General features: G+C 42.3%; 1 protein-coding gene across 1 annotated transcript; it reads right to left on the reverse strand.

Annotated features, from left to right (window-relative positions):
• Positions 1 to 2757: 2757 nt before the first annotated feature.
• Positions 2758 to 4668, reverse strand: LOC134214576 (fatty acyl-CoA reductase wat-like). Its single transcript, XM_062693919.1, has 3 exons — positions 4478 to 4668; positions 3824 to 4422; positions 2758 to 3765 (listed from the first exon to the last, which is right to left on the reverse strand). The coding sequence occupies exons 1-3, from the start codon at positions 4597 to 4599 to the stop codon at positions 2951 to 2953; spliced, it is 1536 nt and encodes a 511-aa protein (XP_062549903.1). The 5' UTR covers positions 4600 to 4668; the 3' UTR covers positions 2758 to 2950.
• Positions 4669 to 27956: the final 23288 nt, after the last annotated feature.

Below are 27956 nucleotides of genomic sequence, written 5' to 3' on the forward strand. Positions count from 1 at the left end.
AGCTGACGAAGTCCAATGGATGAGACGAGATCATGATGTGATGTTATGGTGAGAGAATCATCAAGTCAAGAGAGAAGACGGCGCAATATGACGTTGCTCATTAGCGCGAGGCGAACGGAGGGAGAGCGACGTGAACTTCTCGCATCGTGAGTCGGGTCATTCGCAGGTAATGGGAGAATAAAAAGTCAGTTATGTCCAGATCGTCAAACACACCGCACCGAATATTCTGGTTCAGCTCTGTGAAGATGACCAGCAGTTATTTTATCACGCGATTTCAATGCTCATCCGAAAAGGTGCGACCCTCTGTGCGCCGGTTTAATGATTTCGCAAGTTCCGGAGGCACCGTGGACGCACGGTTTGCCAGAAAGCCAAAGACCGATCATATATGGAAGATGCTGGAATGGAGGACAGTCGTCGATCAACGGATGCAGGCGCGGCAACCCGGACGAAGCCGGTGATGAATTAAGTGGATGGAAGACAGGGTTTATCGAGGGAAAGTTTTAGATGTTAGATAATAAAGTGTGAAAGACGATTGATTTACTTCTTTTGTGTCTGGGAGAATAAACGCCCCATAATTTTCGTAACAGTATTTTACGAACACCTAGCTAATACCAGTGCACTATGGTCCAAAATACAGATTTACGCGGAAAGATGAATTTTACGCCAAAACTATATTTTTTAGAAAAAACTGTTGTTCTACAAAATTGTTCGAAATAGTAAGGCCATCATTATGGTGCAACCAAAAAATAGGGTGGCCCATCATATATAAAAAAATATTAATTTATTTTTTATTTTTTGGAGTATTGACATGTTCTGTTCAACAAAGTTGTAGCGCAGCTTATTCCAATCAATTTTGCTAAAAAAACTTTTTCTGTAGCTCTTAAGTTGGCTGATTTAGAGCAATTTTACCAAATTGGATCAGGGTGTATCTAAAAAAAACAGTAAAAATACTGTATACTTTTTTTGTTTTGGATTTCTCGAAAAAGTCGTCTTCGAGTGACTTTCAGAGCTAAAAAAATGCAACTTTTATGGGTAAACATGCTCAATATCTTTTGCGGATCAAAAGTTGTAATCGTTTTTCTGTCAAAATTACCTTTTTTCATAGGCTGATGTCTCCGGTTAGGGCAAACCAAAAAATATGTTCACACGGCATTTGGAAGTGCAATTCATATTCTTTATTATGTCAAGAATTGGAGATATGTTATTTTTTTATCTCAAGTTTTACTAATTTACTAAAATCATATTTTTTTTCAAATAAATGGATATAACTCGACAATGGAAAAAGATACAAAAGTCTTCAGAAGGTGACATCCGTGAAAAATAAAAAATGTAATGAGCAGAACATAAATATTGTTTTTTTAGGGACACCCTAATTCTGGTAAGTAAAACTATTCTGAACAAGTGAGCTTAAGAGCTACATAAAAAGTTCATATAGCAAAGTTGATTGGAAAAAGCTGCGCTACAACTTTGTAGAACACTTTATGTCAATATTCCGCAAAATAAAAAAAATAAAATTTCACATTTTTATAAAATGGCCCACCCTATTTTTCGGTAACTCTATAATAAGGGCCTGAGTATCCAGAACAACTTTGTGGAACAATTTTTTTTTTCTTAAAGGTATGCTTTAGGTCGAAAATGCATCTTTTCTCGTAAATCTTGTGCAATACGATGATAATGATAAAACTTATAAAAAGTGTTAAAGCTGTAAATTTTTTAATTTTTCATTTCTCACAAATGTCACCTTCTGAAGACTTTTAGGGCTTTCCAAAACGCGTGTTTTGCTATAAGAATATCGTCTTTATCTTCTTCCATTGTCGAGTTATATCATTTTTTTTGAAAAAACATGATTTTAGTAAAATTTGTAAAACTTGAGATAAAAAAATAACATATCTCCAATTTTTTGACATAATAAGGAATATGAATTTCTCTTTCAAATGCCGTGTAAACATATTTTTTTTATTTGCCCCAACCGGAGATATCAACTTATGAAAAAAATGTAATTTTGAAAGAAAAACGATTATAACTTTTGATCGGTGAAAGATATTGAGCATATTTACCCATCAAAAGTTGCAAAACCTGAAGACGACTTTTTCGAGAAATCTAAAACAAAAAAAAGTAGATTCAAAATACTGTTTTTTAGGTACATCCTAATCCAATTAGGTAAAATTGCTCTAAATCAGCCAACTTAAGAGTTACAGAAAAAGTTTTTTCAGCAAAATTGATTAGAATAAGCTGCGCTACAACTTTGTGGAACAATGTCAATATTCCGAGAAATAAAAAAAATATTTTCGTTTTTTTTATATTTTGGGCCACTTTATTTTTTGGTTGCACCATAATGATGGCCTTACTATTTCGAACAATTTTGTAGAACAACAGTTTTTTCTAAAAAATATAGTTTTGGCATAAAATGCATCTTTCCGCGTAAATCTGTATCCTGGACCATAGTGTAGAGTAAGGTATCAATAACAGAATGAAGTATTATTGAGTTATTTTCACCTGATCGGGAAACAGGACATGGCTCCCCATCGAATGCAATTTGGTTGAGGCATAATTAGTTAAAGACAAATGTCCGTAACTGAGTGACAACTTTTGCGCATAAAAATGCACAGATATCACCTCAGTTAGTCGAACTGAGTCGAAATTTCAACTGATTATTTGATAATCCAAATTTGGTTGAAAAATTAAAATTTATTTTTAGCGTTTTTTAAATCTATGCTCCAGTAATCATTTTGACAACTACTAACTATAGCCCGCATCCAGTGTCTTTTTGAGTCTTTATTATCATAAATTTTGATGATTCATAATAAGATTCTTACTGAGATATACATTGACAGCCAATTTAGATTCTTCGATCAAGATCACAATAATTTTAATGTCACAAAACATGTCTGCACGTCTAATTCCTCCATTATTTATTCAGAATACAAATTGCACTTTGCTCATTCTAGTTCTACTTTCCGTACTCTGCTATCAATCTTTGAGCTACGTTGAGTAGTCCTGCTACATCCAATAATTTGTACACAACGAAGCCCACTAGGAAATACCATCCCACCAGAATCGTCACATGCGCCATACACCGCCTCTTGTATTGCTTCATAGCCTGTTCCAGATTGTCCATCTTTTCCTTCATAATGTACATCCGCAAACCCATAATATTCTGGGCCAGAAAATCTTTCCAGTCAATTTTTCGAATCTCACAGAAAAAGTACTTCCGATCGTCTTCAGTCATGTGGCTAATCACTTTATGCAGCTGATCGTTCCGAAAGTTCCACTCGTTGTTCGTGAAAAATCGCAGCACATCGGAAAACTTGTGAACCTTTCTGTACAACTTGAGCACTCGCGGCTTTTGACTGTTCAGTTTGAGGGCAAAGTCGAACATTATTGCCGGTATTATATGGTAGAAAATCTTCAAGAACTCCGAAATCAAGTAGTATCTGGTCGTGTTGTACGTCGTAATCCACAAACCACCCAGGAAAGGGATTTTGTCCTGCCATTTTAGCTGCTCGTTGCGAACCATCCCCCACGTCAGTGGATGATCGGCAACGGTGCAGTTTACGATGTTGGTTTCCTCGCGGTGATCGGTGGCGTACCACGCGACAGCCAGTGTGGCATTGATGACAATATCCGCCGGGATAATATCCGCTCGGTAGTCGTTGTTGATGTGAAAAATTCGCAGGGTACCAGCGGCTGCTCCCACAACCACTCCGTTGAAACCATAGATGTTGTCCGTCCAACCGGGGATCGGGTCACTGTGGGTGGTAGTAACTGAAAGCAAAATTGTTCAATAAAACTTGAAAAAGGGATGGAATCTTAACGACCCTACCAATTGATGGGCGGATCACCGCAATTGGTATTTTGTCGGTATAGCGACGAACAACCTCCTCAGCCAGTGACTTGGTAAATGCGTACGTGTTAGGCCACTGCTCTATAATTTTCTTTCCCATCACCTCGAAGCTGACCTCATCCTCCTCTTTTTCAACCAATTCAATTAATTTGTAAGGATCAAACTTGGCTGGATAGAATTTTTCCTCAATACTATCACGATTACATTGCGAGAAGGCCGTTGATACGTAGATGAACACTTCGATTGTTTTGGCCTGCTCTGCAATCTTCAGTATCTCACTTGTTCCTCGGATGTTGGTTTCAACCGATTCCTTCAGTGATTCATCGAACCTCACATCTGCGGCGGCGTGAAGGAAGATGTTGGCGTTATTGATGATGTAGGACAAGTCATCGTTGCTAATCGCCAACTGGTGTTTGCTCACGTCTCCGTCGATGATCTTGAGTTTCTGATGGTAAAGATCTGGATCTTCCTGGTATCTCGTGAAAACAGGCTCTGAGCTGAGAATAGTCGTCAATCTCTCCATAGACGTTTTGCCTTTCTTCGACCTGGATAGCAACAATATCTCCGACACGCCACATCTAAAATCAACGTTTGCATGAATGAGGTCCCTATTTTCATGTTCCAAACTCTCACCGTATAAGCTTTTCGATATAAAGCTTCCCTAAGAATCCAGTTCCACCCGTTAGAAAAACCACCTTATCCCGATAAAAATCCTTCATCGGGGACCGATACGCTTCGAACTCTTTTAAATCCATTCTAGCTCGAATGAGTGCTGTTAGGAAGAGCTTCCACTCGACTGACCTGTAGTTTCATTTGCTTACTACTTCAATCGCAAAATAAAATAGCCAACTACCAGGGCATGTCGGCGACGACTGATTTCCATTTTTATGCATGAATTAAAGAAATTTCGGGGTTTGCATTAAAAAACGGCTGATTAAGTCACGTCGTACGTATGTTTTTACTGTTTCTTGGATATGAAACTAGAGTTCGATTCAGATAGCATAACAGAACAAAGTCGACAAGCATAGCTGAATCTTACTAACCGTGGATTATTCTGTGATTTAGAATATGATTAGCCAAAATTCAGTCAGTGCAAAGTACGTAGCTTCGACGTCATATTAGTTTCACTATGCTTTCAAGACCTCGATAACAACGATTATAGTGGTGAAGGGTAGTTCTTCAGTATATACAACCTCTGTCCTCTAGAGCAAAGTTTTCTGCCTGGAAGGGTATGATGGGTAAAACACTATGGGAAAATATCGGAAAAACTTTAGTGGAAATTCGGAATAATCTGTAGTAGTTTTAAAGCAATTCCTGTAGATGTTTAAAAAGAATTAATCAAGAACATAGATTATAAAACATTCTGGGATGAATTTTCTAATATCTCAAGTTGGTTCCTGAACTATTTTCAAAAAATCGTTAAATCTCCTCAATATTTAGGCTTACAGCATACCAGTAAATAGTATATTTTCTTAAGTGAAAATGCCGGCTAAAATCGAAAGAAAATATGAAAAATTGAAATTAGAATTTGTATGGGAATTTTAAAAAGGTAGATCACAACACGCATCGTCGCCTACTGTGCAGGACAACGTCTGCCGGGTCATCTAGTTCATGATCATTATAATACTTAAGCCAGACTTATGATACAAAAAAAATACAAAATTTTCTAAATGATTATCGACGAATGTTTTGCAGAATTGACATGAATTCCAAATTCCGCTGGAAAAAACAACGCCTAGTTCCTAAAATATGCATTAGCTCACATATAAAGCGACCCGCCTAAAAAGCGACCCTAGTGTATTTGGGACAATGGATTTTTTTAGAAATCACTATACAGTAATATTATTGAGAGGAACTGCAGTATCCGGTATATCAGTATATATTCTTTATATATTCTTTATTGAATGAGGACCATGGTTAGTGACGCCTCAAACATCATCAGTTTAAACATAAATTTATGTAAACAAAATCGAAGGTACTTGTTTAACCTATTTAAATTTCGGAATATCCCGGAATAATAATAAGCCGGTTTGCTACGTCTCAAACATCACGATATTGCAAAATAAGATAACAGAAAAGTTTTCCAAAAATTTGAAAAAAAAAAACATTTAGAATTCTCTAGAAACACCCATATCCCGATATATTGGTATTTCTCTGTAATAGATCCGTCGATTCGATAATCATTTCGAAAATTAGGTATTCAGACAAATCATAGTCTGGCATAAGAGTTATTATTATCATGAACTAGATGACCCGGCAGACGTTGTGTTACACAGTAGGCGAGAATGCGTGTTGTGATCTGCCTATACAAAATTCCCATACAAATTCTAATTTAATTTTTCCATATTTTTTTTTTCAATTTTTGTCGTGACTTTTACATAACAAAATATTCTGTAAACCCATCAGAAATTTTGATGAACAAATTTGCTGAAGAAATGAAGAAAATCTATCCTGCTGTTTCTTAGTTATGCGGAATACAGACCAATTCATTTTTATATATAACACGAAAATGAAGAAAAAGATATCCATACGGCACTTACGGCAAGCTATATCACATATATCTTACAACGCTATCATTAGTGCTTGAGATTAGACCTGTGCGCTGGTCATATAATCGGCGGCGGCGGCGTGGTGGTCACTTTTGCCCCGGCGGCGGCGGCGTCACGGCGGCGCGCCATTGGTTTTCATCGGCGGCGTAAACCGGCGTGGGTAAAAAAATCAATGGCTGGAAAAATCAATTTTACCGCGGATTTTTGAAATTATTTGGTATTTTTTGGTATTTAAAAATTTGGTTAAATATGCCAAAAAAGTTATTGGCAATTCCTGAAAGAATTTCTGAAGGCGGGGATTATTCTTGGAACTCCTAATTACTTGGGAAATTTCATTCCTTGAGAATTGAGCAATTCGCACAAATTCGTAGGTGGTACAAACATAGTCTTGTATAAGAGACTAATCACTATCTCTTAGATGGAAGCAAGGCACCCTTCAACAGGTAAGATCTGTTCTAGCCACGTCCTTGCGAACGTTGGGGAAGGGTAAGCATTATTAGTTGGACTTCTTCTTCTTCTTCTTATTGGTATTACATCCCCTTCTGGGATATTGCCGCCTCGCTGCTTAGTGTTCATTTAACGTTTCCACAGTTATTAACTGCGAGCTTCTTGCTTTATAGCCGAGAGTCTTACCGCTAGGCCAAGGAGGGCCCCAAAAACCATCGTTTAGTTTGACACCTACTTAAGAAAGATGCAGAGAACCCTGGTGGCGCAGAAGGTTTTGGAATTGTTAGTGTGCAGTCGTTTTGGAGTTGTTGTAGGAATCGTATTGGTAGAACGTGAAATACAGAAAAAAACTAAGATAGAAATACAAAGTAGGAAAAGGGTCGAGCCTGGAATTGAACCCACGATCTCCTGCTTATAAGACAGAAGCGATAGCCACTAGACCACCACCGAGCTCGTCTTGGTAAAATCCTATGAGAATTTCCGCGGAAACTCATATAGGTATTCTTCCGAAAATCCATTCATGTTCTCTTTGGGAAATTCTTCAGTAAAATCATACAATATTCCTGCTGGAATTCATTAGGAAATTTATTAAAGAACGAAAAAGTTTCCAATGGTATTCGTAAAAGAATTTCCGAAGGAATTACCTAAATGAAGAATTTTCGAAAGGATTCCTAAATGACGTTCTGAGAGAATTCCTGATGTAATGCCCGAAAGAGTTTTTTGATAGCATTTCCGGTGAACTTTTAGAAAAAATTTCCGGAAGACAGATATTTTCAAAAAAAAATCCTAATGGAATTTTCTAATGCATCCCAAATGCAACTTTCTAAGGAATTTTCAAAGAAATTTCCGATTTTTTTAAAGGACTTTTGAATGATTTTCTGAAGAGATTCCCGAAAAAAATCGAAAGTTAAGGAATTCCTGAGGGAAATGAAAGGAATTTTCTGAAGATTACCTGAGAATTTTCCAAGGCAATTACATAAGGTTGTTCTGCAAGAATTATTATGGGAATTTTAGGAAAAAATACCTAGAATCTTGCTAAGGAACCCATAGAGTAATTTCTGAGGAATTTCCTAAGTTATTTCTAAAAAAATCCGTAAGAAATTTCTAAACAAATTTTCAAAGCCTAAAGGAACTTGCGAAGGAATCGTAAATTAATTTCAGAAGGAAATTTTAGTTACTTTTTATTATTATTTTATTTATTCAGACTAAGGCCGAAGTGGCCTGTGCGGTATGTAAGAGTCTTCTCCATTCGGCTCGGTCCATGGCTACACGTCGCCAACCACGCAGTCTACGGAGGGTCCGCAAGTCATCTTCCACCTGATCGATCCACCTTGCCCGCTGCGCACCTCGCCTTCTTGTGCCCGTCGGATCGTTGTCGAGAACCATTTTCACCGGGTTACTGTCCGACATTCTGGCTACGTGCCCGGCCCATCGCAGTCGTCCGATTTTCGCGGTGTGAACGATGGATGGTTCTCCCAACAGCTGATGCAACTCGTGGTTCATTCGCCTCCTCCATGTACCGTCCGCCATCTGCACCCCACCATATATGGTTCTCCACGAGCATCGTCCAGGTCTCGTGTCCGTAGAGGACTACCGGTCTAATGAGCGTTTTGTAGATTGTCAGTTTGGTACGGCGGCGAACTCTATTCGATCGGAGCGTCTTGCGGAGTCCAAAGTACGTACGATTTCCAGCCACTATGCGTCTCCGAATTTCTCTGCTGGTGTCATTTTCGGCTGTCACCAGTGAGCCCAAGTACACAAATTCTTCTACCACCTCGATTTCGTCACCACCGATGCAAACTCGCGGTGGGTGGCTCACATTGTCTTCTCTTGAACCTCTGCCTATCATGTACTTCGTCTTCGACGTGTTGATGACTAGTCCGATCCGCTTAGCTTCCCTCTTCAGTTAATTTTTTATGGAATTCTCAAACGGATTTTCGAAGGATCTTCTAGAGTATTTTCTGTTGATATTTCAAAAGAAATTTGTGAAGGATTGCTTAGGAATTCCAGAAGTTTTACCAAAGGAATTTCCTGAAAAAAATCCTGTTTTAAGTTTTTAAACGATTCCGGAAGATTTGAGATAGTTCTTAGAAAACCTTTTTTGAATTCTTGGAGGAATATCTTGAGAAATTTCAACATTTATTTAATTTCTAGATTCATTTCCTAAAAAAATTTGCGGATTTTCCGAAGAAATCCCTAGAGGGATTTCTGAACGGACTCTTGACGGAATGTGAACAAATTCAAGATTGTCGGAAGTTCCTTCAGAAGAGGCTTTGACAATTCAGATATTCTTTCAGAAACTTGTTCAGGAATTCTTAAGGAATTTGCTAGAAATTCGCCCAAGAACTTTGCAACGAATTACAAAAGAGTTTTCAGAAGAATTTCTGAAATTACTTTTTGAAGAATACCTTAACGAATTTCCCAAGGTTTTCGTATACGAATTTCTGAAGGAATACGTGAAGAAAATTTTGAACTAATTTCTGGGGGAAATACCGAAAGAATTTCTGAAAGACTTTCTGGAATTCTTTTCCGGAGTTTTTGTAGAACTCCTTAAGACAATTTCCGAGGGAATCACCAGACGAATCTTTAAGGAAGTTTGTGGAGGAAATTGCGAATGAATTACTGGAAAAAAGTCCAAAGGAATTCCTGGGAAACCTAGAAATTACTTCAGAAATGCCAGTAGGCACTATTAGGATTTTTTTGTTAATGCCATTGAGAATTCCTCTGGAAATTCCTTCTCAAATTCCTTCAGTAATTTGTTTATGGATCCCTCTTGAAATTCTTCTAGGATTTTTTTTGGGAAGTCTTTCAGAAATACCTTCAAAAAGTCTTTTAGCAGTTCTTTCAGGAATTATTTACGAAAACCTTTCAGGCTATTTTTTTGTTAATACCTTCAAAAGTTAATTTGGAAATTCCTGTACAAAACCCTGTATGATTTTCTTCAAAAAACTCCTCCAAAAATACACTTTGAGAACTCCTCCTTCATTAAATAATCGAAAAATTAATTAATTAATTCAGACTTTCAGCAAGAATTGTAGAAAAAAAAATCAGAGTGAATTACTGAAAGATTTTCGGAAAGAACTCATGAAGGCATTTTCGAAGGAATTCCTGCAGGAAGTTCTGAAAGAATTTCCGGAGATAGTTTTTAAGGGATTGCTGGAAGTAATACTAAAAAAATTCCTTAAGGAAATTTCGAAGGAATTTCTTATTCAATATCTTGAAGAATTTATTTAAGGAATTCATGGAATAATTTCCAAATAAATTTCAAAAGGAGGAATTCCCGAAGGAGTTCTCAAGGAATTTTCCAAAGGTTATGCTTTTAAAAAATGAAGGATTTTGTAAGCAATTTTTGGAGAAACTCTTAAGGAATTTCTGGAGGAATTGCTAAATAAACTTCTTTAAGGATTCTCCGAAGGAATTCTCAACGGAATTTTCGTAGGAATTCCTGCACTCATTTTCGTATGTATTCTTTAAAGAAATCCGAATAAAATTCGTAAAAGTTTTTCTGAAGAAATCGGTAATGGAAATTCTGACGGAATCGTAAGAAATTTCGTAAGGAATTTCCAAAGAAAAATATAAAGAAATTTCCGGAAGAATTCCTGAAGTAATTTTCTAAGGTTTTTAAATGAAACTTTTGGAAGGAATATGTAGAGGAATTTCCAACGAAATTTCTTGATTAATTTCCGAAGCCTCAATTTCTGGAATATTTTCCGAATTGTTCCTAGAGGTTTCACAATAAACTAATAAATAATAAAATAAACTTTCGTCAATAAGTCAACTGTCCTAATAGCGCAAATATAAAAACAAAGAAAGCTGGCCTGGTTGATTTTAATAAATAAAAAAGAAAATATTGTCAAGATAATGAATGTGTTACTAAACTTGATATTCCTGAACTGTAATGATTTGCCTATACCTTCATCAGATCCTATAGGAATGGGAGGGGCGCTTTGAGCATGTGTCCAGGCCCTCACAAAAGCTTGTGTACCACAGCAAACATATTATTTTAGGAGTCTCCTACAAATTTAGGTGCCCAACTGAATGAGGCCCTGACTTAGACGAATTCCAAAACTAGTTAAACAATTTATGTATTATTTTAGTAGAAAAAGCTTCATTCAAACTCTCAATCTAACCAACCAACTTATTCATTAACCAAGATAATACATGTCACTACACCGACTTAGAGACATCATCGCTTGAGGAAGATTTGAAATTGAATTCTGACGAGTTCCACCTCAACTTCATTGACAATAGACGAGTTTAGTACTATTCCAATTAATTCCACCACGTTGTATTGCTTTAGCGATACGTATTTCGATCTCAACTGTTAGGCCATCTTCAGTGTTTCGTACTTGACTCGACTCAAGTTAATTTAATTTTTTATTGCGATTAGTCATCGGCGTGGCAAAATTATGATCAGCGGCGCGCCGACCCAAAATCGCCGGCGGCGGCGTGGCGCGGCGGCGCACAGGTCTACTTGAGATATGCTTTCCATAACATAATTAAAATTCTGCCCCACTTTGCCCCTAAATGTATGCCGTTAATGTCAAAATGATTTTTTTTAAATAAGAAATCGTCATTTACTTCATCAATATTGAAAATAATAAGAAACTGTCTTTAAAAGGTTCATGTTTTTAATCGTGACGGACAACTTTGAAGAACATTTGAAAGATCTAAAAAATATATTGACGAAAGTATCGTGAAAAACACGATTTATGGTTGTCGTAGATAGAACTAAAATTAATAAAGCAAAATTTTTCGTAGCAACTTTTTCTACATGCCCTCGCGGATGAAAATCGGATTCAGTTTTAAGTGATAAATTATTTTACTCATTCAATCCGAATATTGACAGTCCAGAGCCGACCATGAATGTGTATGGCAATGAACTGATTAGTGAAGAATGGTGGACTTCACCAAAAATTTTCGAATATTTTACACTCTGATATCAACTAGGAGCCGATGTTAAGTCGGGATGTACATCTCTTGAAGAAGAAGCTAGAAATTATGTAAAGAATTTATTTATTATTTAGAACGTTATGATGATTATTAGACAACATGGCATTTGCCAGGATATCAACTGCATAAAGGTTACATCAAGGAGGAGTCATCAAAGGAGTCAAGTACGAGACACTAAAGATGACCTTACTGTTGAGGTACAATAAAGTAGTGGAATTAAATGGAATTGTACAAACTCGTCTTATGACAAGCAAATACAATCCACTGAAAGCTTGAAATAATTTTAGTATAAATAATGCTTAAAAAAAACATTTAAAAAAAGATACAAAAATATAAGTATACTTAAAAACATAAAAGCATGATAATATGAAAATTTAAAAATAAATGAAATATAAAAAGTGATATACTTACTTGATAGGCTACAGCTCTTCGATGAACCTACGCCGAATGGAGTATCCTTCACCACTGGACTCGATCCTGGGCCAATCGCTTCCAGTCGCCCTGAACATTGAGCGCCCTCAGGTCCTCTTCAACTGCAAAAAGCCATCGTGTACGCGGCCTTCCACGAAGCCAGCGGCCTCTTCCGGGTTTTCTACTAAATATTATCTTCGCTTGACGTTCTTCCGGCATACGAACAACGTGACCAGCCCATCGTAGTCTGCCGTGTTGAATAAGCTTAATAAAATCCAGCACTTTATACACCTGGTACAATTCGTGATTCATGCGGCGCCGCCAGATACCGCTCTCCCGTTTACCGCCGAGTATTGACCGCAGCACCTTACGCTCAAACACTCCGAAAGCTCTCCGATCAGCCTCCTTTAACGTCCATGTTTCATGGCCGTATAAAGCTACCGGAAGAATCAGAGTAGTATACAGCGCGAGTTTTGTTTTCGTTTGCAGACTACGAGACTTACGCTGGTTACGATGTCCGTAACAAGATACACAAATTCTTCTACCACTTCAAACTTGTCACCACCTAGCACCATTTCGCTACCACCACCACTAATGAACCCACGTTGATTGCCAGCGACCATATACTTCGTTTTGCTGGTATTGATCGTGAGTCCAATCATCGCTGTTTCCCTCTTAAAAGGCACAAAAGCCTCTTCCACGGCACGGCGGTCAATCCCGATAAGCTCTCCCAATCGCTCCCTCGAGCGCTATATTGAACAGTAGATTCGAAAATGCATCACCCTGCTTTAATCCATCTAAGGCAGCGGTTCTCAACCTGGGGTACATGTACCCCTGGGGGTACCTTCGCTGGCTTTAGGGGGTACCTCGGACAAAAATGCGTAATGGCGGACGTATTACAATTCGAATCGAAACTCATTAATACAGTTTCGATAATTGTGATTTTTTTTATTACAAAGCTTTGTCTTATACACAATGTGCAAGGCGATCAGTAAACTAAAGCCAATTGAATCCTCCCTTCCACAACCATCACAATGTATGAAGGGTTGTGGAACAAAAGATCAAACGGACAAAACGTCAAATGAACAAATTAAAAAATAAAATCTTCTATGCAATCTAACTGATCGAAATATCATGATGAAGATTATGTTAAGAATATGCTTTTGAACTAAAATCTAGTCTAAACGACTATTTTCTTCCTTTTACTTCCACTAGTTATTTTTAGGTACCAAACAGATACGTATTTTATCCTCCACTTGAAAACTTCTTCTGTGTTTTGTTATCGAAGTCGATAATAAAACACTGAAGAAGTCCTCAAGTGGAGGATGAAATGCGTATCTGTTTGACACCTAAAAACTATTAGTGGAAGTAAAAGGAATAAAATAGTCGTTTAACCGTGTAACATTTCCCTGCATAATTAATCACTAAAATCTAGGATCTGAAAGATTGGAAGCCTTCGTTTAAGAGGCATGAAAGCTTGTTTTTTAGATAAGCTCGGTTGCTTGGTTGCAAGAGGATTAGAAGCATCCTTCTACGCTTCTTGGAAGTCTTCTTCCAAGCAGCTCAAAGGCCTCCTTTCAAGAGGCTTGGAAGCTTCCTTCCAGAGGTTTGGAAGCGTCCTCTCAAGAGTCTCGGAAGCCTCCTTTAAAGAGGCTCGGAAGCCTCCTTTAAAGAGGCTCAGAAGCCTCCTCTCAAGAGGCTTGGAAGCCTCCTCTCAAGAGGCTTGGAAGCCTCCTCTCAAGAGGCTTGGAAGCCTCCTCTCAAGAGGCTTGGAAGCCTCCTCTCAAGAGGCTTGGAAGCCTCCTCTCAAGAGGCTTGGAAGCCTCCTCTCAAGAGGCTTGGAAGCCTCCTCTCAAGAGGCTTGGAAGCCTCCTCTCAAGAGGCTTGGAAGCCTCCTCTCAAGAGACTCGGAAGTCTCCTTTCAATAGGCTCGGAAGCCTCTTCTCAAGAGGCTCGAAGGCCTGCTCTCAAGAGGCACGGAAGCCTCCTTTCAAGAGGCTCGGAAGCCTCCTTTCAAAAAGGCTCGGAAGCCTTTTTCAAGAGGCCCGGCAGCCAACTTTCAAGAGGATCGCAAGCCTCCTTTTGAAAGGATTGTTAGCCTTCTATCAAAAAGCTCGGAAGGCTCTATTCAAGAGGCTCGGAAGGTTCCTTTCATAAGTCTCGGAAAGCTCCTTTCAAGAGGCTCGGAAGGCTCCTTCCAAGAGGCTCGGAAGGCTACTTCCAAGAGGCTCGTAAGCTTCCTTTTAAGAGGCTAAGAAGCCTACTTTCAACTGGTTAGAAAGCATCGCTTCAAGAAACTTGGAATTCTTCTTTCAAGATGCTTGGAAGTTTTTTTTTTCAAGAGTCTCAGAAGCGTCCTTTCAAGATGCAAAGTAAACCATCTTTTTAAGTTGCTCGAAAGCCGCCATTCAAGAGGATCAGAAGCCTTTCTACAAGAGGCTCAGGAGCCTCTTATCAAGAGACGCGGAAGCCTTTTTCATGTGGGGTACCTCAAATAATGCAAAAGTTCGAAGGGGTATCTTTCAAGAAAAAGGTTGAGAACCGCTGATCTAAGGTAACAATTGACATCGATATTTCATCCGCAACCCTTACACTTGATTTCGATTCGTCCAACATTATACGAATCAGCCGTACCAGTTTCGCCGGAACACCACGTTCAAGCATAATTTGCCATACTTCATTCCGTTTCACTGAATCGTACGCCGCCTTGAAATCAATAAACAGATGATGTGTCTGCAAGTTGTACTCCCGGAATTTATCAAGGATTTGTCTCAGGGTAAACATTTGATCCGTCGTTGACCGGCCCTCACGAAAGCCTGCTTGGTATTCGCCGACGAAGGACTCTTCAAGCGGTCTCAATCTGTTGAACAGAATACGGGACATAATTTTGTACGCCGAATAAGGAGGTTATTCCTCGATAATTGGTCTCCAGTCTGTGTCATTTATTAAAGAGAGGGCAAAAGGGCCGTCCAACCAGCTGGCAGGCATTTCCTCGTCTTCCAATATTTTCGACATAATATGGTGCAGAACTTCATAAAGCTGCTCACTGCCATGTTTGAGAAGTTTAGTCGCGAGCTGGTTCTCCCTGCAGCCTTATTGTTTTTCAGCTTTTAATGGATTTTTCAACCTCATCTAGTGTAGGCGACTCCACAGCTTGTCCATAGTCCCTAATATTTATTCTGTTCACCGATGCACCGTCACTTCCACTATTCAACAATGCCTCGAAGTGTTGCTTCTACCTGGCAGCTACTTCGGTCTTATCTGTCAGCACATTCCTTTCTTGGTCGTTGCACATGATGGGAGATTGCGCTGTCTTTCTCCGCACGCCATTGACAGTCTCATAAAACCTCCGCATATCGTTCTGCTCCATTTTTACCTATTTATTTTATTTATTCAGACTAAGGCCGAAGTGGCCTGTGCGGTATGTAAGAGTCTTCTCCATTCGGCTCGGTCCATGGCAACACGTCGCCAGCCACGCAGTCTACGGAGGGTCCGCAAGTCATCTTCCACCTGATCGATCCACCTTGCCCGCTGCGCACCTCGCCTTCTTGTGCCCGTCGGATCGTTGTCGAGAACCATTTTCACCGGGTTATTGTCCGACATTCTGGCTACATGCCCGGCCCACCGCAGTCGTCCGATTTTCGCGGTGTGAACGATGGATGGTTCTCCCAACAGCTGATGCAACTCGTGGTTCATTCGCCTCCTCCATGTACCGTCCGCCATCTGCACCCCACCATAGATGGTACGCAGCACTTTCCTTTCGAAAACTCCAAGTGCGCGTTGGTCCTCCACGAGCATCGTCCAGGTCTCGTGTCCGTAGAGGACTACCGGTCTAATGAGCGTTTTGTAAATGGTCAGTTTGGTACGGCGGCGAACTCTATTCGATCGAAGCGTCTTGCGGAGTCCAAAGTATGCACGATTTCCAGCCACTATACGCCTCCGAATTTCTCTGCTGGTATCATTTTCGGCAGTCACCAGTGAGCCCAAGTACACAAATTCTTCTACCACCTCGATTTCATCACCACCGATGCCAACTCGCGGTGGGTGGCTCACATTGTCTTCTCTTGAACCTCTTCCTATCATGTACTTCGTCTTCGACGTGTTGATGACTAGTCCGATCCGCTTGGCTTCCCTCTTCAGTCTGATGTAGGCTTCCTCCATCTTCTCAAAGTTACGTGCCATAATATCTATGTCGTCGGCGAAGCCAAATAGCTGGACGGACTTATTGAAAATTGTGCCACTCGTGTTAATCCCTGCTCTTCGTATTACCTTCCAAAGCGATGTTGAATAGCAGACACGAAAGACCATCACCTTGCCGTAACCCTCTGCGGGTTTCGAAGGGACTCGAGAGTGCCCTGAAACTCGAACTGCGCACATCACCCGATCCATCGTCGCTTTGATCAACCGTGTCAGTTTATCCGGAAATCCGTTTTCGTGCATTAGCTGCCATAGCTGGTCCCGATCGATTGTATCATATGCGGCTTTGAAGTCGATGAATAGATGATGTGTGGGCACGTTGTATTCGCGGCACTTCTGCAGTACTTGGCGAATGGCGAACACCTGGTCCGTGGTGGAGCGTTCGCCCATAAAACCCGCCTGGTACTGCCCCACGAACTCCCTTGCAATTGGTGCTAGTCGACGGCATAAAATTTGGGAGAGTACCTTGTAGGCGGCGTTCAGCAATGTGATTGCGCGGTAGTTGCTACAATCCAGCTTATCTCCCTTTTGTAGATGGGACACACGACACCTTCCATCCACTCCTGCGGCAAAACTTCCTCCTCCCAAATCTTGGTAATGACCCAGTGCAGCGATCTAGCCAGTGCCTCACCACCGTGTTTAAATAGCTCTCCTGGTAGTTGGTCAACCCCAGGGGCTTTGTTGTTCTTCAGCCGGCCAATCTCCTCCTGGATTTCCTGGAGATCCGGAGCCGGTAGAATTATGTCCTGCGCGCGTTCCCCCAGGTCCATCACCATACCGCCATCTTCGTCTGCCACATCGCCATTCAGGTGCTCTTCGTAGTGCTGCTGCCACCTTTGGATCACCTCACGCTCGTTCGTAAGAAGGTTCCCGTTTATGTCCTTGCACATATCAGGCTGTGGCACGTGGCCCTTACGTGAACGGTTCAACTTCTCATAGAACTTTCGTGTGTTATTAGTGCGGTACAGTTGCTCCGTCTCTTCACGGTCTCGATCTTCCTGCTGACGCTTTTTCCTCCGGAAAATCGAGTTTTGTCTGTTCCGCACCTGTTTATATCGTGCCTCATTCGCCCTCGTGCGGTGTTGCAGCAATCTCGCCCATGCTGCATTCTTCTCTTCTACTAACTGCTCACATTCGCCGTCATACCAGTCGTTTCTCCGATCCGGGGGCACCGTGCCAAGTGCAGTGGTTGCGGTGCTACCAATGGCGGATCGAATATCTTTCTAACCATCTTCAAGAGGCGCTGCGCCTAGCTGCTCTTCCGTTGGGAGTGCCACTTGCAGCTGCTGCGCGTATTGTTAGGCTAGTCTACCGTCTTGTAGCCGCCCAATATTAAGCCGCGGCGTCCGACTTCGACGCGTTTTGTACACCGTCGAGAGTTTTGAGCGCAGGCATACTGCAACGAGGTAGTGGTCGGATTCAATTTTCGCACTGCGGTAACCTACGCCTCGCTAATCACTTGTTCTTCATATTCTTTCATCTTCCTGCGGTGGGTTCGTTTTTTGGCTGCTCTGGCTTCCTTGTATCGATCTCTATTCGATCGGGTACCCGACACCAACATCCGGCTTCTGGCCACCTTCTTTTAGTCTGTCACTCTCCGTTCTGGGTCGCCTCTGTGGAGTGCCTACCACTTCTCGTGCTGTTGTGCTCACCGCTCCATGGATCGACTCCCATAGATCATTGATGTTGTCGCTAACGTTGATTGCACATATCCGTTCGTCTAGCTTCTGGCGGTACTCAGCCGATACTCCTTCCCCCGCAATCGCTGGATATTGTAACGCATCGTTCGCTGTGTTCTTTCGTTCGATACAGTTGACAACCGTGATCGAATTTTACTGGCAACGAGGTAGTTATCAGAGTCAATGTTCGGACCTCTGAATGTCCGTAAATCGATAACATTCGAGAAATGGCGCCCATCCACCAAAACATGGTCCATCAACCAGATATTGCAAGTTTCACTATTTGGGTGTCTCCAGGTGTGCTTTCGGATATTCTTTCGTGCAAAGTAGGTGCTACTTATGGGCAGCAGGGACTATGTCCAAGAGCTTGACGATCCCTCCCCATGACATCTGTGAGTTGTGGGGCTTGCCTAGGATGTGGTGGGGTTTGACAGTGGGCCCTGTTAAACCTCTATAAAAAGCTGCATGTATCTGCAAGTAGGCCCACCAAAGCGACCGTGTGCCGCTCAAAGCGCACAAGCCCAAGTCCTGGTGTTAGGTGGGACGCTAAACAGCCCTGACACGACGGCCCTCCGACGAGACAGGAGGTTTGCGCAGGCCCAATAAGCCGCCTAGAAAACCAATCATTACGAACAATATAGGAGATAATGCGACTCGATATAATCGGCAAAGACCTAGGCGACGAATACAGGATCACGATTGGAAGCTTGGAACATGGAATTGCAAGTCGCTAGGTTTCGCAGGTTGTGACAGGATGATCTACGATGAATTACATCCCCGCAACTTCGACGTCGTGGCGCTGCAGGAGATTTGCTGGACAGGACAGAAAGTGTGGAAAAGCGGGCATCGAGCGGCTACCTTCTACCAAAGCTGTGGCACCACCAACGAGCTGGGAACCGGCTTCATAGTGCTGGGTAAGATGCGCCAACGCGTGATTGGGTGGCAGCCAATGTGCAAGCTGAGGATTAAAGGCGGTTTCTTCAACTATAGCATCATCAACGTGCACTGCCCACACGAAGGGAGACCCGACGACGAGAAAGAAGCGTTCTACGCACAGCTGGAGCAGACATACGATGGATGCCCACTGCGGGACGTCAAAATCGTCATCGGTGACATGAACGCACAGGTAGGAAGGGAGGAAATGTATAGACCGGTCATCGGACCGGATAGTTTGCACACCGTATCGAATGACAACGGCCAACGATGCATAAACTTCGCAGCCTCCCGCGGAATGGTAGAAGGTGCTTCTTCTTTCCCCGCAAAAATATCCACAAGGCCACATGGAGATCACCTAACCAAGAAACGGAAAACCAAATCGACCACGTTCTAATCGACGGTAAATTCTTCTCCGACATCACGAACGTCCGCACTTACCGCAGTGCGAATATTGAATCCGACCACTACCTCGTTGCAGTATGCCTACGCTCAAAATTCTCGACGGTGTACAACACGCGTCGAAGTCGGACGCCGCGGCTTAACATTGGGCGGCTACAAGACGGTAGACTAGCCCAAGAATACGCCCAGCAGCTGGAAGTGGCACTCCCAACGGAAGAGCAGCTAGGCGCAGCGTCTCTTGAAGATGGCTGGAGAGATATTCGATCCGCCATTGGTAGCACCGCAACCGCTGCACTTGGCACGGTGCCCCCGGATCAGAGAAACGACTGGTATGACGGCGAATGTGAGCAGTTAGTAGAAGAGAAGAATGCAGCATGGGCGAGATTGCTGCAACACCGCACGAGGGCGAACGAGGCACGATATAAACAGGCGCGGAACAGACAAAACTTGATTTTCCGGAGGAAAAAGCGCCAGCAGGAAGATCGAGACCGTGAAGAAACGGAACAACTGTACCGCGCTAATAACACACGAAAGTTCTATGAGAAGTTAAACCGTTCACGTAAGGGCCACGTGCCACAGCCTGATATGTGTAAGGACATAAACGGGAACCTTCTTACGAACGAGCGTGAGGTGATCCAAAGGTGGCGGCAGCACTACGAAGAACACCTGAATGGCGATATGGCAGACGAAGATGGCGGTATGGTGATGGACCTGGGAGAACGCGCGCAGGACATAATTCTACCGGCTCCGGATCTCCAGGAAATCCAGGAGGAGATTGGCCGGCTGAAAACCAACAAAGTCCCTGGGGTTGACCAACTACCAGGAGAGCTATTTAAACACGGTGGTGAGGCACTGGCTAGAGCGCTGCACTGGGTCATTACCAAGATTTGGGAGGAGGAAGTTTTGCCGCAGGAGTGGATGGAAGGTGTCGTGTGTCCCATCTACAAAAAGGGCGATAAGCTGGATTGTAGCAACTACCGCGCAATCACATTGCTGAACGCCGCCTACAAGGTACTCTCCCAAATTTTATGCCGCCGACTAGCACCAACTGCAAGGGAGTTCGTGGGGCAGTACCAGGCGGGTTTTATGGGCGAACGCTCCACCACGGACCAGGTGTTCGCCATTCGCCAAGTACTGCAGAAATGCCGCGAATACAACGTGCCCACACATCATCTATTCATCGACTTCAAAGCCGCATATGATACAATCGATCGGGACCAGCTATGGCAGCTAATGCACGAACACGGTTTTCCGGATAAACTGACACGGTTGATCAAAGCGACGATGGATCGGGTGATGTGCGTAGTTCGAGTTTCAGGGGCATTCTCGAGTCCCTTCGAAACCCGCAGAGGGTTACGGCAAGGTGATGGTCTTTCGTGTTTGCTATTCAACATCGCTTTGGAAGGGTAATACGAAGAGCAGGGATTAACACGAGTGGTACAATTTTCAATAAGTCCGTCCAGCTATTTGGTTTCGCCGACGACATAGATATTATGGCACGTAACTTTGAGAAGATGGAGGAAGCCTACATCAGACTGAAGAGGGAAGCTAAGCGGATCGGACTAGTCATCAACACGTCGAAGACCAAATACATGATAGGAAGAGGTTCAAGAGAAGACAATGTGAGCCACCCACCGCGAGTTTGCATCGGTGGTGACGAAATCGAGGTGGTAGAAGAATTTGTGTACTTGGGCTCACTGGTGACTGCCGAAAATGACACCAGCAGAGAAATTCGGAGACGCATAGTGGCTGGAAATCGTACGTACTTTGGACTCCGCAAGACGCTCCGATCGAATAGAGTTCGCCGCCGTACCAAACTGACAATCTACAAAACGCTAATTAGACCGGTAGTCCTCTACGGACACGAGACATGGACGATGCTCGTGGAGGACCAACGCGCACTTGGAGTTTTCGAAAGGAAAGTGCTGCGTACCATCTATGGTGGGGTGCAGATGGCGGACGGTACGTGGAGGAGGCGAATGAACCACGAGTTGCATCAGCTGTTGGGAGAACCATCCATCGTTCACACCGCGAGAATCGGACGACTGCGATGGGCCGGGCACGTAGCCAGAATATCGGACAGTAACCCGGTGAAAATGGTTCTCGACAACGATCCGACGGGCACAAGAAGGCGAGGTGCGCAGCGAGCAAGGTGGATCGATCAGGTGGAAGATGACTTGCGGACCCTCCGTAGACTGCGTGGTTGGCGACGTGTAGCCATGGACCGAGCCGAATGGAGAAGACTCTTATATACCGCACAGGCCACTTCGGCCTTAGTCTAATAAGGTGCTACCGATGGCCATCCCTCTGGTAGCAGCCAAATTTACTAGCCGTAGGCCGTTGTCATTGGTGAAGGCTCTCGCTACCAATTATGGGACGAAAAAATTCCTCTCTACCGACCTGAGCGTTAGCGTCTCCGATAACAATTTTCACTTCATACGTCAATACATTCATAAAACGTGTCCTTCGCGTCGTCGGATTTATCGTTTGTCTGTGCGTAAACGTTGATTAGGCTGTAATTGATGAGTTTTCCCCGTATCCTCAACACACAGATTCGTTCGCTAATGGGTTTCCACCGCATCACTCGCTTCGTCTGCTTGCCCATCGCTACGAAACCAACTCCATGCTCTGCTTTTCCGCCGCCGCTATGATATATGTTGCAAATGCAGTGTTGGTCATGGGATCCTCGGCTCGGAATTCACGTTCTTCGGATCTAGGCCATCGAACTTCTTGAATAGCGGCTACGTTCACTCAGACCTTCTGCAGTTCACAAGCCAGAAGGCTCACTCGTCCAGGTTCATTTAGGGTTTGACATTCCAGGTACCGAGTTTCCAATCATAGTCCTTATTTCGTTGCCGGGTTGGTTGCCAAAAATAACGTTCTCTTTTTCTTCTATCTCCGTTTTTAGTGGTATTTGAGAGGCTTCAGTAAGCTACCCTACCGGGATCGCGTTACCTACATCGCGCTGGTGGGGCTGCCACCTTAGGTATAGCTGACGCGATACAGCATTTCGTTAATCAGCCGCTGGGTACCAGGCAGACGCTGCTTGAGCCGCACCTCCTGGTGAACAAACGCTCGAGGCGTACCTTCTCACTCTAGCTGATGTCAGAAGGACAACAGTGCCCAGGCTGCACTACCAGCTAAGTACACAACCCTTAGCTGGCGGTCTTTTGTCATCGGACGACCCGTGGAAGCGTGAGATACGAACTTGTGGGGACCAGAGCTCTGTTGGGCGCTCCTTCCTTGATGTCAACCCACCATTTTGCAGCCCTTAGATACTTATCAGATAACTAAAGTTAGAATTTTGTTATTGTAGTTACCTTCAAAAAATTTGGCGTTTGAAAACCCAAGTATCAAAGGGACCGTTCGGAATATGAGGTCTAATTGTACAATCTCTCTTCTACTATTATAATAAAATTTATCATTAGATTTCAAATGTATTTTTCAGAGTAGCCATCGGGAAAGTAAGTGCAGTGCGTGTGTTATTCGTCCCAAGCAGGAGAAAATTTTTTTTTTGGTATTCGGCGGATAATGCGCTTATTGCGCTTTGATCCGGTCGAGACAAGTGCGCTCTTCTATGGCTGGCAAGTAAGTACAGAGTGCTGCACATCGATTCGGTCGCCCAAAATGCGATTCTTCACAGTTTGCATATGCCACCGGGCGTGCATAATTTAATTTGTTTTTCTCATCGCGAGACAGCGAAGGTAATAAGTTGGTGTTTGGAGGATTGCGTGTTAGTAGTACAAAGTAGTCGTACAAAGCGCGATCCTCCTCAGTTTTCATATGCCACCGAGTGTGTTTTTATTCTCGTCGCGAGACAGCAAAAGTAATTAATTAGTGTTTTATCCCATCCCATAGATCGCATCACTTACCGAAGTGAATCCAGATAAATCGTCCTTTGTAACTAAAACGATATCCTATCCCAAGACAATCGTGGAGATGCAGAGGTATACTCGGTCTCTAGTAGCAACGAGAGTCGGACTAACAATCCTTCCCTTCCTGTATGACCGTAAGAACGTGCCCGGCGCCGTTATTGACTTAAAAGAATTGAGCTCCCGAAACGTGTGAGAATGGGTAGCTAATCCCAAGTCCCATTAATTGTGCTCAGATTTAAATTTTTTCATGAAATTTTCAATTTCAGTTATGCCGCAATTTTTACATAAAACCATACACTGTGTATTATGCTCGAACGATCAGCTTTTCGTTTCTACTTGGTGAAATCTTACAAAGAAGCCCAATGATGTGTTCCAGTTTGTAAATTTGGGCATTTGAATTGACGCTTCGTGCCATTGATCAAAAACCAGGATCTCATTAAATACATTAGCGAACATTATATCCTTTTCATTTTGGTACAATACCATTCTATACGGATCGAAAACTCATGTTAAAATTGATTTTAAAGTAGTAGTTTAAAGTAAAGTAGTTAAAGTATACCTGTTCATGACGTTACAACGCATTGAAAAACCTGTTTTTAGAGAACCTCGCGTTGTAACGTCACGAAAAGTTGATGTCGAATAAAACGAACGTTTTTTAGGCTTTTTCCCCACTTAGGGTCATCCATTATCTCCATTTATAGTAAAATAACGACCAGAACAGAGAACCATGTTTAACTGGTGTGAGGGGTGTGAGTTCACATCACCATTATTGACTTTCATGAGTTTGACTTTGAAATAAACATCGCATCAAATATTGAACATCCCTGACTGTGCAAGCGTCGATTCAAACCTGCCTTAAAGTATGCAAATAGCCTGGCATAAATGTAGCACACAACGTGCGACGTATTCCTAACGTCGCGTGAGGGGATTAGGGGCAGAATGAGCACATGTTTGGGGCTATGCGTTAAAGTGGGGCGCAGTTGTAGGTATGGAAAACGCAAACTTCATCCAATCGAGTAAGATCAAGGTTTTTCTGAATCGTTTTGGGACCCCATTCTTTCCTCGCTTATCACCCGTCCTCGCTTTCCGCAACGCTTTTCAAAATTATATGAAGATTAGTATGGAAACATGTGAAACACGTGACTCAATACGTTAGCATATCGTCTGAAAGATGCCGCAAGACTTTGCTCAAGAAGGTCCGTAGCTGGAAGGTCTATAAAAATGTTATTACGCTTCGAAAATTGATTGTTCAATGTTTCTGCTAGCGCTACCGGACAACCTATGGAGGTCAGAGGGCAAAACCCATTTCCTTCTTGTCGACATTTGAAATAATTCCAAATAACTCCCTTTAGCTCCAAAGCCCTATAAGATCAATAATTTTGAAATAACACTCAGTTAAATTATTGGCCTACATAGTTCGGCAGTGCTGGCAGATTTAATTAAACCATTTTTTGCATATGGTTTGAACAATCATACTTCGAAGCGTTATAACTTTTTCCATCCATTCCAGCGTTATAACTTTTTCGGCATCTTTTGGGTTATACTTTAACGCAATATACCACTTGATGAATTGAAACCTCTAGAACAAACTTTTGCATTACTTGAGGTATTATCAATTTCCCACCTTATCGGCCGCGACGATTTGAAATCGTCGCAAAGCAAATCGTCGCCGAAATCGTCGCCAGCAAAAATGGCCATAAGATCTGTCAGATCAACTGTGAACAACATTGTTTGATTTCAATAATCACATTATTTCCCGAAATTTAGTACTATTTTTCATGCATATTTTCATAATTTGGCTTTGAACTACCACAGATTGAAAATAATGATATTGGCGACGATTTTAAAGGTGCTTAAAAAGTGATCGGCGCGTTTTGTTACCAGCGAAACTGACAATACCCCCTCTTGAAAGGAAGCTTCCTAGCCTTTTGAGAGAAAAATAGCTTTTTGAAGTAAGGCTTTTGAGCCTCTTGTAAGGAGTTTCTGAATCTCTTGAAAGTAGGCTTCCGCTGCTCTTGATAAGAGGCTTCCGAGCCTTTTGTAGAGAGGATTTCGAGCCTCTTGAATGGCGGTGTTCGAGCCACTTGAAAGGAGGCTTCCTTTGCATATTGAAAGGACGCTTCTGATCATGTGGAAAGGAGGCTTCCAAGCCTCTTGAAAGAAGAATTCCGAGCTTCTAGAATTGAGGCTTCCAAGGGTCTTGAAAGAAGGCTTCCGATTCAGTTGAAAGTACGCTTCCGAAACCTCTTAAAAGGAGTCTTCCGAGCTTTTTGAAAGAAGGCTTCTGATCCTCTTGAAAGGAGGCTTCTTAGCCTCTTGAAAGAAGCTTCTGAATCTCTTGAAAGTATACTCCGGGATTCCTAAGAATCCTCCGGGATTCCTAAGAATCCTCCGGGATTCCTAAGAATCCTCCGGGATTCCTAAGAATCCTCCGGGATTCCTAAGAATCCTCCGGGATTCCTAAGAATCCTCCGGGATTCCTAAGAATCCTCCGGGATTCCTAAGAATCCTCCGGGATTCCTAAGAATCCTCCGGGATTCCTAAGAATCCTCCGGGATTCCTAAGAATCCTCCGGGATTCCTAAGAATCCTCCGGGATTCCTAAGAATCCTCCGGGATTCCTAAGAATCCTCCGGGATTCCTAAGAATCCTCCGGGATTCCTAAGAATCCTCCGGGATTCCTAAGAATCCTCCGGGATTCCTAAGAATCCTCCGGGATTCCTAAGAATCCTCCGGGATTCCTAAGAATCCTCCGGGATTCCTAAGAATCCTCCGGGATTCCTAAGAATCCTCCGTGGTTCCTAAGAATCCTCCGGGATTCCTAAGAATCCTCCGAGATTCCTAAGAATCCGGGATTCCTAAGAATCCTCCGGGATTCCTAAGAATCCTCCGGGATTCCTAAGAATCCTCCGGGATTCCTAAGAATCCTCCGGGATTCCTAAGAATCCTCCGGGATTCCTAAGAATCCTCCGGGATTCCTAAGAATCCTCCGGGATTCCTAAGAATCCTCCGGGATTCCTAAGAATCCTCCGGGATTCCTAAGAATCCTCCGGGATTCCTAAGAATCCTCCGGGATTCCTAAGAATCCTCCGGGATTCCTAAGAATCCTCCGGGATTCCTAAGAATCCTCCGGGATTCCTAAGAATCCTCCGGGATTCCTTAGAATCCTCCGGGATTCCTTAGAATCCTCCGGGATTCCTTAGAATCCTCCGGGATTCCTTAGAATCCTCCGCGATTCCTTAGAATCCTCCGGGATTCCTTAGAATCCTCCGGGATTCCTTAGAATCCTCCGGGATTCCTTAGAATCCTCCGGGATTCCTTAGAATCCTCCGGGATTCCTTAGAATCCTCCGGGATTCCTTAGAATCCTCCGGGATTCCTTAGAATCCTCCGGGATTCCTTAGAATCCTCCGGGATTCCTTAGAATCCTCCGGGATTCCTTAGAATCCTCCGGGATTCCTTAGAATCCTCCGGGATTTTTGAACGCGGAAATTTTAAAATGAAAATGTCACCAATAACTCATTGTTTCCGGATTTTTACGAATCCACGCAGGTTTCTCCAGAATCCATCCAGAGCCTTATAAATCTATCCACATGCACCCGGATTCCCAAAACGCACAAAGACTCTCAGGAGATTCAATCGTATTTCTAAAAAGCGGATTGTAGTTTCATTAGAACAACCGAATTCACAGAAATTTACCAGAGCCCAAAAAACTCCACAAATTCATAGAAATTTTAAAAATAAATTGATTAGTCGAATTCTCATGCATCACTCCTCCCGAAAGTACCCACGGACGACTCTTAATCGGATTCCCATAAATACCATTTTGTTTAGTTTAAGTTTAAGAATACACTAAAATGTCCATGACCCGGAATCACTGAAATTAAAATAATTCCAAAAAAGTAAAGCACCCGCATAAACAAATCATGCCATATCGTCACCGCAGGACGACTACAACTGAATGAAAATTTTCCACCCCCCTACCAGAAGCAACCAAGTCAAATACGAAGTCATTCGTCAATCGTTTGCCTACATGCGTCGGATTTTATTATCAAGGTATCATCCGATTTGGGCGAAAACAAAATAAAAATGATAGTTAATTACTGATGAAAAGCATTATCTGTAAATAAATTATGGCCGCTTCTAACAGATAAGCCTTACATCAGACAGCGTGGATAGTTTGCAAATTTAACACTTATGCTCTTCAAAGTTAATCACACAAACGTGCGATTTTTTTAAACAATTTACGCCCTGGTTAAAAAATAACCAATTTTTCTATCAGCTGATCCATTGTTTTTTGAACCTCACTTCTGCACGGCATTAGTGGCATACGCGAGGAGAAGTGGATGAACGCTGTCATCAGAGGAAAAGTAGAATCACTGAAATTTAACACGGCAAGGTATAGCCAATGGAATTGAAAATAATTTTAAAAATTACAAACATAGATTTTTTTGAAAATGATTTATTAGGCGGAATTAGAAATTCAATTAAGATTAAAAATAGTACCATCTCCGGAATCATTTCAAGAAAAAACTTCATTGTCATTAACAATCAAATTAATATATGTATAATGTAGACAATAAAAATTCTAACCTCATGCTATAAATTATTTATAAATAAATTTTATTTTGAAATTTTGAAAATTATTTTGAAAACTGCATTCCATAC

Source organism: Armigeres subalbatus, chromosome 2, assembly GCF_024139115.2.
Source record: "Armigeres subalbatus isolate Guangzhou_Male chromosome 2, GZ_Asu_2, whole genome shotgun sequence".
Lineage (NCBI taxonomy): Eukaryota > Metazoa > Arthropoda > Insecta > Diptera > Culicidae > Armigeres > Armigeres subalbatus.

Excerpts from the sequence above, each read along its gene's own strand:
- LOC134214576 (XM_062693919.1), bottom strand. The coding sequence starts at position 4,599 with ATGGATTTAAAAGAGTTCGAAGCGTATCGGTCCCCGATGAAGGATTTT. Across the intron at positions 4,423-4,477 it reads TATATCGAAAAGCTTATACG|ATGTGGCGTGTCGGAGATAT; the intron begins GTGAGAGTTTGG and ends CGTTGATTTTAG. Across the intron at positions 3,766-3,823 it reads GGTGATCCGCCCATCAATTG|TTACTACCACCCACAGTGAC; the intron begins GTAGGGTCGTTA and ends TTTTGCTTTCAG.